The sequence below is a fragment of the Vipera ursinii genome (genome assembly GCF_947247035.1).
Source record: "Vipera ursinii genome assembly, contig: scaffold_471, whole genome shotgun sequence".
In the NCBI taxonomy this organism is placed as follows: domain Eukaryota; kingdom Metazoa; phylum Chordata; class Lepidosauria; order Squamata; family Viperidae; genus Vipera; species Vipera ursinii.
Genome location: NW_028148330.1, coordinates 1 through 12,733, shown reverse-complemented (window position 1 = coordinate 12,733; position 12,733 = coordinate 1). Strand labels below are relative to the sequence as shown.

Below are 12,733 nucleotides of genomic sequence, written 5' to 3'. Positions count from 1 at the left end.
ATTAATTTCTACTAAGGTTTTTTCCCCTCCTATTCAACCAGAAAATATACTAATCCTGGTGGTCTAGAATATGAAACAGAGGTAAATTGCTCTTAAATATACTGTGTTGTTTTTGTTTTTTTAAAAATCTGACTCCTTGGAGCTCATTCTTTAAAATATTGGGGAAAAAATAGTTCCAATTTTGTTAACATTTAGCTAATTCCTTAAGGTGTCAGGAAAAGGCCTCCAAGATTTTATTGCTTCCCCAAAGAAAGTTTTATTCTAGCCTGAATTCCACCTGTCTGAAGATATCTTAATCAAGCAAACAACTTGTTTCCTCAAACCAAGGGCTAATATTTCACATTTTTTTCTCCAAATTGCACATCCAAATGGAAACCAAACACACCCAATCTGCATAACTGAAATAAACATATGGATCCTTGTTTATTTTTTTACACCGATTTCTCTTTTTCTCCAACTGTAAGGTTGCTTGGGGTAGAGATTCAGTCGAAATGAGGCATTCTGTTGAATTGGACGCCAGGATGAAATAACACTTGGAAGCACGTATGCTGATTTTTGCTTAAGCGCCACAACAAGACAACAATTTCAACTTCACTGCAAAGGCATAAAGCATTGGTTTCTTGTACGAAAACTGCCTCTCCCCTAATCAGAGAAAGCTAGCCTCTCAGGCAATCCAGTCAAGTAAACATCTAGATGCTCAAGAGTCCCCATGTGCCGAATTTAATATAGACCAAATAGCAAACAGCGCAGAATGCAGAATAACAGAGTGGGGACCTTGGAGATCCTCTAGTCCAACCCCCTGTTCAGGCAGGAAACCTTATGCCATTTCAGACAAATGGTGGTCCGCATTTGCCAAATCAGCAGGCAAGGAGAAGGGAAGAAGAAAAAAAAAAGTTGGAAGGAAAGCCTTTTAAAATATCCAGGAAACTGATAATTACAGAATTTTTACCCGTCATTTGGGAAGGGCAGAAAATAAATTAACAGAATGAAAGGGGCACAGCACACATGGAAAGTCATCACAAACGGGAAACGTGATGTGAATTTCATTTACTCGGGAAGGAAGGGAGCAAGGAGATTGAAAAGGGGAACCTCTAAACTTTTTTTTTTTTTTAAAAAGAGATTATTTTTTTTAAGCAGTGCCTACCTTTGTCCCCCAAAATGCCATCGATGCTGTGTTTGGCCTTCTTCTCGCAGTCCTCCTCCTTCTTCTCGTGGTCTTCCTCTTCCTCTTTCTTCCCGAACTTGATTCGGAGCACACGGCTAATCGAACTCACTAAACCTCAGACAGTCAAAGACAGAAGAAGCAAATATAAGCTGCTTGGGAAGGGAAAGGGGACCCAGAGGAGATCCACCGAAAAAGCAGCTGCCTGGAATTGAGAAAAGTTTAGACAAAAAGAACCCAAAACAACAACCAGGAAAGGTTCTGGCTTGATCTAGATTTAGATGTCACAACACCTTCCGGGTGCGGGTTTGCGTGTTGCACCCCGACACCAGAAACGTTAACAGGGTTGGCCAATCTGGGGCTGCGCTGGCAGCTTGTGGGGCCAGGTCTGCCCTCTGGCTGAAGGTCTAAACCGGCCAAGAAATCCATTCAATGGCCAACCTGAATGGATTGGTTCCTTTCTACTTTCCTGCCCAGAAGCCACCTCCAAGACCCAAGGCTTGGGTCCTGGGAAGGCAGGACACCCCCAATCCATTTCATCTTCTTTCATCTATGCAGAAGCCCATCCTCCTCAGCCAGCATGCTGACTGAAAACAATGCCATACCAAAACAAACAAACAAACCAGGATGCATTGTTTAATTCATTTCCTAAAGCGACCACGTCTGGAAGGTGAGGAGATACCCTCGCAAACCTTGTTTGCTCCTGGCTTGGAAGCTTCCACCAAGGCAGAAGGAAACTTCCAAGGCTGCCACCAGACTCTCAGCTGTCAGTTGAGTTGCACCCAAAGAAACAAGACAATGTCAGGAGACAGAATGGACTGAGCAGCATCGTCATCCTGTGCCTCCTTGGAGACCCATTAAACGCTTGAGAGTTCTAGAGAACTTTGGGACAAATCTTGGAAGTCCGAATCGGCTTTGGCAGCCAACGCGAACCTGTTTGGACCTCTCTTGTTTTGTCATTTTAAAAAAAAAAAAAAAACCAACCCACACACCTTAATCGCACCATGAATTTGTAAGTCGCACTGCAGTCACACACAACTCCCGGTTCCTTCCAACGTACATCCATATTTAAAAAAAAAAAACCAAGGGTGCTTCAGACACAAACAACTTGCAGGACAAGCCAGAAATAAAACTGGGCAGGTAAATTTAAATTTATATAAATTTAATAAAATTAAAAATTAAATTATTAAAATTAAAATTAAACAAACCCAGTGAAACAAACTCAACGGGGGGTGGGGAGCTGAGTGTTTGCAGCTATTTCATTCTGACGGGTTAACGTGTCTTGCCCCTCTGTAAACGCAGCAGCCCTGACCTGCCGCTCTTTCATCTTCTGCCCTTTTTAAAACGAAATTCCTTCCAGAGTAAAAATGGGGCTTTCTTGGGCAATATCTATCTTATCTATTCGAACAAGCCGGCCTGGCCTGATGGATTTGGGTTTTAAAATTATTTAACTAATGTATTCTTATTTTATTGCCCTGTACACCGCCCTGAGTCCTTCAGGAGAAGGGCGGTATATAAATCAAATAAATAAATAAATAAATAAATATTGCAATATTCTCTGTTCCTGTTTTCAGCAGGCCCCAGAGAGGCTTCATGTATTTATTTATTTTTTTGGGGAGGGGGTAATATTCTAAGCCATGCCACGCTAACCAAGGACTAGACGACGGCCACAGGACCCCCTGGTTTGTAAGGCTCACAACAGGCACACAATCGCAGCCAAACCCCCTGCTCTGGAGCGAATAGCTTGCGAAACGGGCCGCTTGCAGGACCCCTCTGCTTTCCCTGCCTGCAAGTGATTTATTTCCAGGATGGGAAACAGAACCATGAAAACGGACAGGGCGAAAACCCAGAAGGGTTATAAAGGCCCAGAGAAAATTGAAACAAGGGCTCTCCGCTCCGCAAAGGTTAGAAGCAGCTCATGAAAAAAAACAAAAAACCCTTTCCTGCCTTTACCATCCTCCTCTTAATAAATACATCTGTGGGATGGAGAAAATTCCTGGACCTCTTTTTTCATGTCATGCCTGCTTATATATATATTCAAATTGCTAATAAAGAATTTGGGAGGCTGAGATGGCCATTTCGAACTCTTTATGTTCTCATCAGTCAGTCATACCCTTTATCTGAGATTCGAACCTGGGCTGATTATATATTAGGCAGTGTTTTAACTTCCTGAGCCACAGGTTCTTTCTCTCCTTTTATTAGCTAGAAGGCAAGGCAAATATATGTTAAGTATTTGTCAAGGCTTTTTTGAAAGCACCTTGCTAATTAACTCTTTCATTCCTGTTTTGGCCTGTCTCAAGGCTTATCTACAGGATATAGTCAACTTATGACAGCTCATTATTTGTGCAAATTATTCAAATTATATTATTATATATATAAACAGGGCTTTTTTTTCTCATAGAACGCTGAGAACGGAGTTCCGGCACCTTTTTTGGATGGAATCTTGTAGGGTAGGCAAGGCGGGTTGTATGACACGTGTGAGTTCCGGCACCTTTTTCTTTTACAAAAAAAGCACTGGATATAAACACACCAAAGGTCTCCTTATCTTGTATTTCCTTTTCTCAGCAGGAGGACAAATTAAAAATGTTAAAATGAAGTGTGGGTTTCCTGCAAGTACATCATCAAATGGCCACGATTAAAAAAATCTTTGACTTGCAAGCAGGGGGAGGGGAAAAAATAATCTTGCATTTTTGATATATGGCACTGAAGTTCAGACTAAGGTGTTGGTCTCAGATCTTCATTTAAACTGTTAGCCGTAACCAACTTAGGCCTTCTTCAGAAGCTAAAGTGGCTAGAAGAAGCTAAAGTGGCTTCTAGATTCCACTTTTTCAGCTGTTAAAAGAGACGTGCCTGAATATTGCATAGGCCATTTTTGAGCACGTCAACTGAGAATGGTGCTACAAAAATCTATGGCTAAAGGAAAATCTTTCCTCCCGTGTTGAAAGGGTCCAGCCCAAATTCTGGTGAAGATGAGAAAAGGTTTCTGAAAATCTCTTCTAATAAAGTGGCTAGAATGATATCTGGCTAAGTTGCTAGAACTTTCTTCCATCTCCAGTTAATCAGAATATTCTGAGTCTGCCACAGTGCCGAACCCAAAATTTAATATAGGGCTTGGGTGGGTAGAGAAAGTGAATGTTTGCAATTGTGCAAAGCCAGTCCTTGTGGCTTGTTTAGGTAAAAGGTAAAGGTTCCCCCGCACATGCGTGCTAGTCGTTTCCGACTCTAGGGGCCGGTGCTCATCTCCGTTTCAAAGCCGAAGAACCAGCGCTTGTCCGAGGACGTCTCCGTGGTCATGTGGCCGGCATGACTAGATGCCAAAGGCGCACGGAGCGCTGTTACCTTCCCACCAGAGTGGTCCCTATTTTTCTACTTGCATTTTTACACGCTTTCGAACTGCTAGGTTGGCAGAAGCTGGGACGCGTAACAGGCGCTCACTCTGTTACGCGGCACTCGGGATTCGACCCGCCAAACTGCCGACTTTCTGATCGACAAGCTCAGCGTCCTAACCTACTGAGCCACCACGTCCCCCTGTGGCTTGTTTAGACTTGGCCTAAAGTTGGGCTAATGGAGTGAAGTCCAGTTACAGGTCGCCTCCTTAAGCTGAAAGATGCTTGCTGTTCTATTGTGGAGCCGGGTCAGGAAATACAGAATTTAAAAGCCTAACTCTGTGGTCTGGCTTCCTTCTCACCTGAAGGGACAGTGGTCCTATCACAGTGGCCATCTTTGAGTAGCCGGTCTCGGATCTCCCAGCTAAACATGCCAGGATTCTCCCGTTTATATTCTTCGATCTTTTTCTCCACGTCTGGAGTGGCAACCTGCTTTTGGGGTCAAGAGGGGTTCCGGAAGGAAGGAAGAAGGAAGGAAGGAAGGAAGGAAGGAAGGAAGGAAGGAAGGAGGAGGAGGAAGGGAGGGAGGGAGGGAGGGAGGAAGGAAGGAGGAGGGAGGGAGGGAGGGAGGGAGGAAGGAAGGGAGGGAGGGAGGGAGGAAGGAAGGAAGGAAGGAAGGGAGGAAGGAAGGAAGGAAGGAAGGAAGGAAGGGAGGGAGGGAGGGAGGGAGGGAGGAAGGAAGGAAGGAAGGAGGAAGGAAGGAAGGAAGGAAGGAGGAGGAGGGGAGGGAGGGAGGAAGGGAGGGAGGAAGGGAGGGAGGAAGGAAGGAAGGAAGGAAGGAAGGGAGGGAGGGAGGAAGGAAGGAAGGAAGGAAGGAAGGAAGGAAGGAGGAGGAGGGGAGGGAGGGAGGGAGGAAGGAAGGGAGGGAGGAAGGGAGGAAGGGAGGAAGGAAGAAAGGAAGGGAGGGAGGGAGGGAGGAAGGAAGGAAGGGAGGAAGGAAGGAAGAAGGAGGAAGGAAGGGAGGGAGGGAGGAAGGAAGGAAGAAGGAGGAAGGAAGGGAGGGAGGGAGGGAGGAAGGAAGGAAGGAAGGAAGGAAGGGAGGGAGGGAGGGAGGAAACAAAAATGCACTTTTAAATTCAAGTCCTGCAACCACCACTGGAGTGCAAAGCTGGTCTGATCTGGGGAAGTCCATGTCATGTTCAACCTAGAAGGCCAACTTTTCAAGAAGGTTGGATGAATCACCCTTCCTTCTATTTCTTAAGAAAGGGTAGAAGGCCAACGTGTTTCTCCTCTTCAAGGGAGAGACCAGATCGGGGTGGTGGAGGTATGTTTTTTTTTGGGGGGGTCTACTCAAGAGTAAATCTGAGGGAAGCAGCTCAAGGTAGCAAGGTAGCAAGGCTTAGATGAAGCAGTTCCGTCCTCTAAGCCCATCTAACTCCAGGGGCCATCACCCACTTCTGGACATGCCTCTACTTCCCCTGCCCAATCAATTGGCATCTCCTCACCGGGTGGGCTTCTGAGTCCCTCCCTCACTCACCCTGGGCTTGCTGCCACCGATGGCTCCTGGCCGGATGGATCCCGTTTCTTGGTACCGGCAGAGGATCTTGGAGACGCAGCCGTGGGAGACCCGGAGCTGGCGAGAGATCACGCAGGGCCTGATGCCGTGGTGCGCCATCTCCACAATCTTGTGACGGATGTGATTCGGCAGGGGACGCCCATTGATGAAGACGCCTCCGAGCTGGTTGACTCGGCCTTGGCCCAGGGGGGTCGAGACTGCAAGAGGAGAGGGGAGGGAAAGGGAAGACACAGGAGGAAGAGGGGTCAAGGTCTGCCAGCCCGGTCTACAAGGGTTGTCCCTTCTTAGCCATAGACTACAGCGTCGACCATCCATCCCGTTGAGAATTGCAGGAAGTGGGAAGGGGAGGGCTGTGGCTGAGAATTGGGGAGGGGTGCGGTCAGGACCCTGGAGACCCCTCCCTCCTTCGGAGGACCATAACGGCCTCTTGGCTGATCCATCTTGGAAGGTCCCTGTTGCAAAGAGGGAGCCGGTGAAGGAGATCAAAGCGAAACCCCCTCTCCTTTTTCCTGGAGATCATCCAACATTTGCTTCCCCCTGCCCGTTTTTTTAGGGGGGTGGGGGTGGTCAGCTCTTCCCCGGTGGAAAGCTGAAGGGGGTGTGTGTCTCCTCTCCCACCTTCTCCGTTTCTCCTGGAGGGGGTTGTCCAGAAAAGAAACAGGGGCCGCGCCCTCACCAATCTTTAGGAGAGGTGAGGAGGGCGGCTTAAATAAATGTCGGGAACGCCAAGGTTCGCCAAACCAGAAGGCAACCCAATTTCTACCAATGCGTTTCCCACCCACCTGGCCTCTGCCCGCACCCGCCTTTCTTCCTAGCCGTACTTGGCATTATCTTTCGGGGAGGGCAGAAGGGAATCCGGGCGCCTCCGAAGCCCCCAGCAGCCAGCCCTGGTTTTACCAGGAGGATGCAGACAAACCCCCCCCCACACCACCCCTTCTCCCTTCCTCTCTCGGTGCAGTAACTTAGAAAAAAGAGGGGGAAAAACAAGCAGAATTCTCCTCTATTTACACGAAAGGGGATTAGAGACAATTGGGGGCTGCGCAGTTGCAGCCATTAAAAGCCCCCTAATTAATGGCTTGGGTGGGGGAGGCCTCCTTGGCTCAGTGCATGGGGGGGTGTCTCCTCTTCCTACCAAAGATGGGGGGAAAAAACCTGTGTGTGTATGCTTTTCCGCTTCTACATTCCTGCTTTTAAGAGTTGGCACTTTGGGTGTGAAGGCTGATCTCTGGAAATACGAAGGGGGGGGTGTTCTTCCTCGCCCCCCCCCCAGGTGTCTGTCCAAAGCCTTTTTTAGGAGGAGAAATCCCTTATAAAAAGTCAGCCCCGCAGGCAGCCTGCGTCCGAGGGACCCACTCGTTACAAAGGCGGAACTAGCCATCTGGGCCCAATCCACCATGCAGGTAGTCCAGGCACAGAGGGAGAGAGAGAGACAGAGAGACCCATATGCTGAGTCCTTGAATCCACACAATGGGACAAACCCACCACCGAACAGCCAACAAGACATTCCCCCCACACACACACCCCGCTTGATTTGCGGTTTGCTCAATTTTGCAAAGCCCAAACAGATTCCCAGGACTCACGGATGATGCTAAATTTTGCAAAGCCCAAACACAGATTCCCAGGACTCAGGGACGATGCTCAATTTTTGCACAGCCCAAACAGATTCCCAGGACTCACGGATGATGCTCAATTTTTGCAAAGCCCAAGCGCAGATTCCCAGGACTCACAGATGATGCTAAATTTTGCAAAGCCCAAACACAGATTCCCAGGACTCACAGATGATGCTCAATTTTTGCACAGCCCAAACAGATTCCCAGGACTCAGGGACAATGCTCAATTTTTGCACAGCCCAAACAGATTCCCAGGACTCAGGGACGATGCTCAATTTTTGCACAGCCCAAACAGATTCCCAGGACTCACGGATGATGCTCAATTTTTGCAAAGCCCAAGCGCAGATTCCCAGGACTCACAGATGATGCTAAATTTTGCAAAGCCCAAACACAGATTCCCAGGACTCACAGATGATGCTCAATTTTTGCACAGCCCAAACAGATTCCCAGGACTCAGGGACAATGCTCAATTTTTGCACAGCCCAAACAGATTCCCAGGACTCAGGGACGATGCTCAATTTTTGCACAGCCCAAATAAAGATTCCCAGGACTCAGAGACGATGCTAAATTTTGCAAAGCCCAAACACAGATTCCCAGGACTCATGGATGATCCTCAATTTTTGCACAGCCCAAACACAGATTCCCAGGACTCAGGGACGATGCTAAATTTTGCACAGGCCAAACGCAGATTCCCAGGACTCACGGATGGCGGCAGAATTAAACCGAGCGAAAGGTAAACGTGGCAAATAGATCTCCCTTTCAAAAACCAAACAAAAAAAACACAAAAAACCCACACCTGTTTTATTTCCCAACCTGCAAAGAAACGGAAGTTCCCTTCTCTTTTGAGAAATTAAAATGCTCACTTAACAACTAAAGAAGGAAATTGCGAAGAAAACTTTTTCTTGCCACAACTAGCTTTTCAGCATTATTGTGATAATAGTAATAATAATATAATAATAATAATAATAATAATAATAATAATAATAATAATAATAATAATAATAATAATAAAAAAAAAAATCCAGATCCTGGGAAGGACTCAATAGGTGGACCAAAATACTGAATCCAGTCTAAACATCTGGTTGACTGTGCCATCATATCGCCTCACTAGGATGCTGAATGTGGTCGTGCCCAAGATGCTTACTCTTACGTAAACCAGGGTGTATACTTACACTACCTAGTTTAACTGAGGTGTGTGTGTAAAGTGCCTTTTCGTTAGTGCCCTCCCACTACCCTAATCACTTTGGTGTCAGTCCTGGGTGTGAGACAAATTCAACCAAACGGTTGCGCGTATGATGGTTTAGTGCCATCCTTGAGGATCCCCAAAGCGCGCTGCCAACTCTCTGTCCCGGCGACCCCCCCAGATTGGATCTCTCTCTCTCTCTCCACTTTTAACCTAAATATAAAAGGTTTACAAAGGTTTTCCTCAGGGTTTTTTTTTCCAGCTGTGCACCCAGCGTTTACATCTGGTTGATGTTTTATTGACACCTGGTTTGCTTTCAGCGGAGAAGTTTGACATCCTTAAACACAAAAAGACGACAAAGCTTTCCCCTCAAGTCTCCGGACGCGCTTTTTTTTTTCTTCCTCCCCTAAAAATTCGAAAGAATCTTCTTCCCACGTAGCACCCGAAAAAAAAAACCCTTATTTCCCCCCCCTACTTTGGGCACCCATGAAAAGGAGGAGAGGCGTCTAATTTTTTTTTGTCAAAGGCCGCTTGGCAAAGCCGGTTCCGATTTAAAACGAGATTCCCTTCGCCTTAAAAAAAAAAAAAAAACAAGATTTCCCCCCCCCCGCCCTCTCACGGCCTCCCTTTCTTTACCTTTCCTTTCAAAAAATAAAATAAAATAAAATAAAATGAAATGAAAATCAAATGAAAAGCGGATCGGCGCGCGGTTCAAATGCATTTTGCAACCCCGCCGCGCATCTCCGTCCATCTGCCCCCCCCCCGCCCGCAACTTTCTGCCTTTCCAAAGGAAAGAGCTTTAGGAGGGACCCTTATCCCCTCTTTCGGAGTTTAATTCGCGCCCCCCTCCCCGTTTTCCCCCACCCACCCACCCAGGAGAACACGTCAATTTCTCTCACCCCTTTAGAGATATCAAGTGTGGCCGGTTTAATCGGGAGGTTTCTGCGCCACGGGCTTGGCGCAAAATCCCTTTGCCATTTTCTCTGGCCGGCTGGTCCAGATCCAGCCGCGTCATAATAATAATAAATAATAATAATAAAAATAAATAAAAAATAAATAATAATAATAATAAAAATAAAAATAAAAATAAAAATAAAAATAAAAATAATAATAATAATTAATAATAATAATAATAAAAATTAATAATAATAATAATAATAATAATAATAATAATAATAATAATAATAATAATAATAATAATAATAAATAAAAAAGTGTCGATTTGTGTTAAGTGCGTGTGTGGGTTTGTCTGTCCCTCTGCACACACACACACACACACCCGACTTCCCTGCACGCTAAGTCGGTTCCAGACCTCGCCCGGCTGTTTAATCAAGAATCACGCGCCGCTAATTCGAAGTCACTCGGAGTGAGACCTCATTAGCCACGGCTAAGCCTTGAGTGGAGCATCAGGCGCTGCTGGCGGCGCGCGGTCATTATTCCCCATCACGATGTACAAATATTTTGGTAATCCTTTGATCCCCCTCCCCACCACCACCTTGCCTTTTTCTTTTTTTTCCTTTCCCCACACCCTCCCGGACTCGTTTTCGTTTCCATTCGCTCCAGAAGAAAGGAGCCCACTCCAGGCCAAATCCCCGCCGCGTGTGTGTGTGTGTGTGTGTGTGTGTGTGTTTTCGCAGCCTCCTTCCGCCGCTTTCCTCCGGCTCCACTTGAGCACGCTTCGCAGGCACCCAATTTGCTTTAATAAATGCAGAAAGGGACCAGCTCCCCAGCCCCCCGAGTTTGTTTTAATTCCGCAGCCGGAGGAGCGGCCAAGAAAAGCGGCGGGAAGGTGCCGGAGTGGGGAGGGAGAGAGAGAGAGAGAAGGAAGGGGAAAGTCGCTTTCAGATGAATGAATGTCCCCCCTTTTTTTTTTCCCGGGCGGAAAGGGGAGACCGGGGTGGGGGGTGGGGAGAAAAAAAACCCCACCAAATTGAGGGAGGAAAAACGGCAGAGTTTTTGGAAAGCCCCCTAGCCCCCGCGGCTTTTTCTGCCCCGTTCTCGACTAAATCGCAAGAAGAAGGAAAAAAGAAATATAAAAGAAATGCCAAGAAAGTCTGAATAAACGCGGTCAACGAAAAGAGCCGCCCGGTTGGGGTGGAGGGCAGAAGGGCCAGCAAGCCAAGCCTTCTGCCCGTTGACCCTCCACCCCCCCACCCCAAAAAAGGAAAAAAAAAACACCCCAGCAGAAACGAGACTTTTCGCTTCGTTCTCAACCTCCCAGGATTTACGGACCGGCTCGGCGCGTCTTTTACTGGGTTCTGGGAGGGGGGGGTCCAAAGTCCAAAGCTGTCCCCCCATTCCCCCCACCCCTCCCCGGCCAGGCTGCCCGAAAAGAGCCCCTCCGACTCTTCTTCCCCCCCCCAGAAGCAGCGACCCCCGTTTTTTCCCCGCCGCCGCTTCTTTCTCCCATCTTCTCCGGCGTCCGCTGGGAATTCCGAAGGACGCGCGCTAAACTTTTTCTTTTTTTTTTCGGAGGGGGGTGGGTGGGTTCGTTTGGGGGGTTGGTTAGGTTGCAAGTCCGACTTTTTTTTTCCCTTTCCCGCCCCCCCCACCCCAATCCCAGGAAAGGGGGGGGGAAGGTGGGAAGAATAGCGCGGCGTCACTCCTTCGCCCAAGGGGAAGAAGGAAAAAAGCGGCTTTTTTTTTCTTTTTCGGGGCGAAAGGCCGGCCGGGAGGCAAAAAAAATTAAAATTAAAATTAAAATTAAATTAAAATTAAAATTAAAATTAAAATTAAAATTAAAATAATTAAAATTAAAATTAAAATAATTAAAATTAAAATTAAAATTAAAATTAAATTAAAATTAAAATTAAAATTAAATAAAAATATTTTGGGGGGGGGAAAGGCAGCGGCGACCCTTCCGTTCTCTCGGAGGCTTTTGGGGCTTCCCGGGGTTACCTTCCAAGGGGAATCCGGTGCGGGGGTAATTCTGCCCGGGCGCCGGGCGCATCATCCTCGGGACGGTCCCGGGCAGGGCGGCCATGCTCCAGTCCGCGGCGGCGGCAGCGAAGAGGAAGAGGAAGAAGAGGATGAAGAGAGGCAGCGCCGGAGTCTTAACCCCCCTGGAGGCGGCGAGGCGGAGCGGGAGGGCGCAGCGACCCTCCCCGAGCCTCTCCGGGGGCGGCAGCGCCAGCACGGGCGGACGGGGGAGGGGGGCTTTCTTAATGGGGGGGGGGTTAGAGAGAGAAGGCCCCCCCAATGCAGCAGCTGGCACCGGGTGGGCAGCCGGCACAGAGAAGGGGGCTCACACGCCGCCGCCGGTCTCTTTCTCTCTCTCTCTCTCTCTCTCTCTCTGTGCCCGACTTTTGATTTTGTGCTACTTTGGGGGGGGGTGGGTGGGTGGGAGGGGGGGTCAGAAGAGGCTTGAACGGGGGCTGCTCCAGCAAGGCAACTTTCGGCCAGGCTGGGCGTGAAGCGGCTCTGCCTCTCTTTTCTCTCCCTCCCTCCCTCTCCCCCCCCCCCAGCCGCCTCTTTCCAAACCTCTTTTTATTCATGAGCCGAAAGGCAGCGAGGAAGAGGGTGGAGGAGGAGGGGGGGCAGGCTAGGAGGGACACCCCCACACACACACACACCCACACACCCGGAACCCACCCCCACCCCCGTTTGCGCCTTCCCGCCCTGCCACCTTCGCCTGGAGACCCGGCGGGGGTCTCCCCCGTTGTCCCCTTAGCAAAGTGGAGGGGCGACTCTCCCCCCCCTCCCCGCCTCCTCCCCCCAGCGCCCTGCTTCTCCCCCCCTCTCGCAGCTCGGGAGAAGGGGGGGGGGTTCGCAATCGGGAAGAGGTCGAGGCGCAGCGGCGCCTGTCCCCCCCCCCATCGTCCCGCAGGTCAGCTGAGGAGGATGGGACCTGAGAACCGGACGCCTCCGAAGGGGGGT

General features: G+C 48.6%; 1 protein-coding gene across 1 annotated transcript; it reads right to left on the bottom strand.

Annotated features, from left to right (window-relative positions):
• Positions 1-1,076: 1,076 nt before the first annotated feature.
• Positions 1,077-11,862, bottom strand: LOC310650598 (paired box protein Pax-7-like). Its single transcript, XM_083380183.1, has 4 exons — positions 11,756-11,862; positions 6,026-6,261; positions 4,851-4,980; positions 1,077-1,273 (listed from the first exon to the last, which is right to left on the bottom strand). The coding sequence occupies exons 1-4, from the start codon at positions 11,838-11,840 to the stop codon at positions 1,110-1,112; spliced, it is 615 nt and encodes a 204-aa protein (XP_083236309.1). The 5' UTR covers positions 11,841-11,862; the 3' UTR covers positions 1,077-1,109.
• Positions 11,863-12,733: the final 871 nt, after the last annotated feature.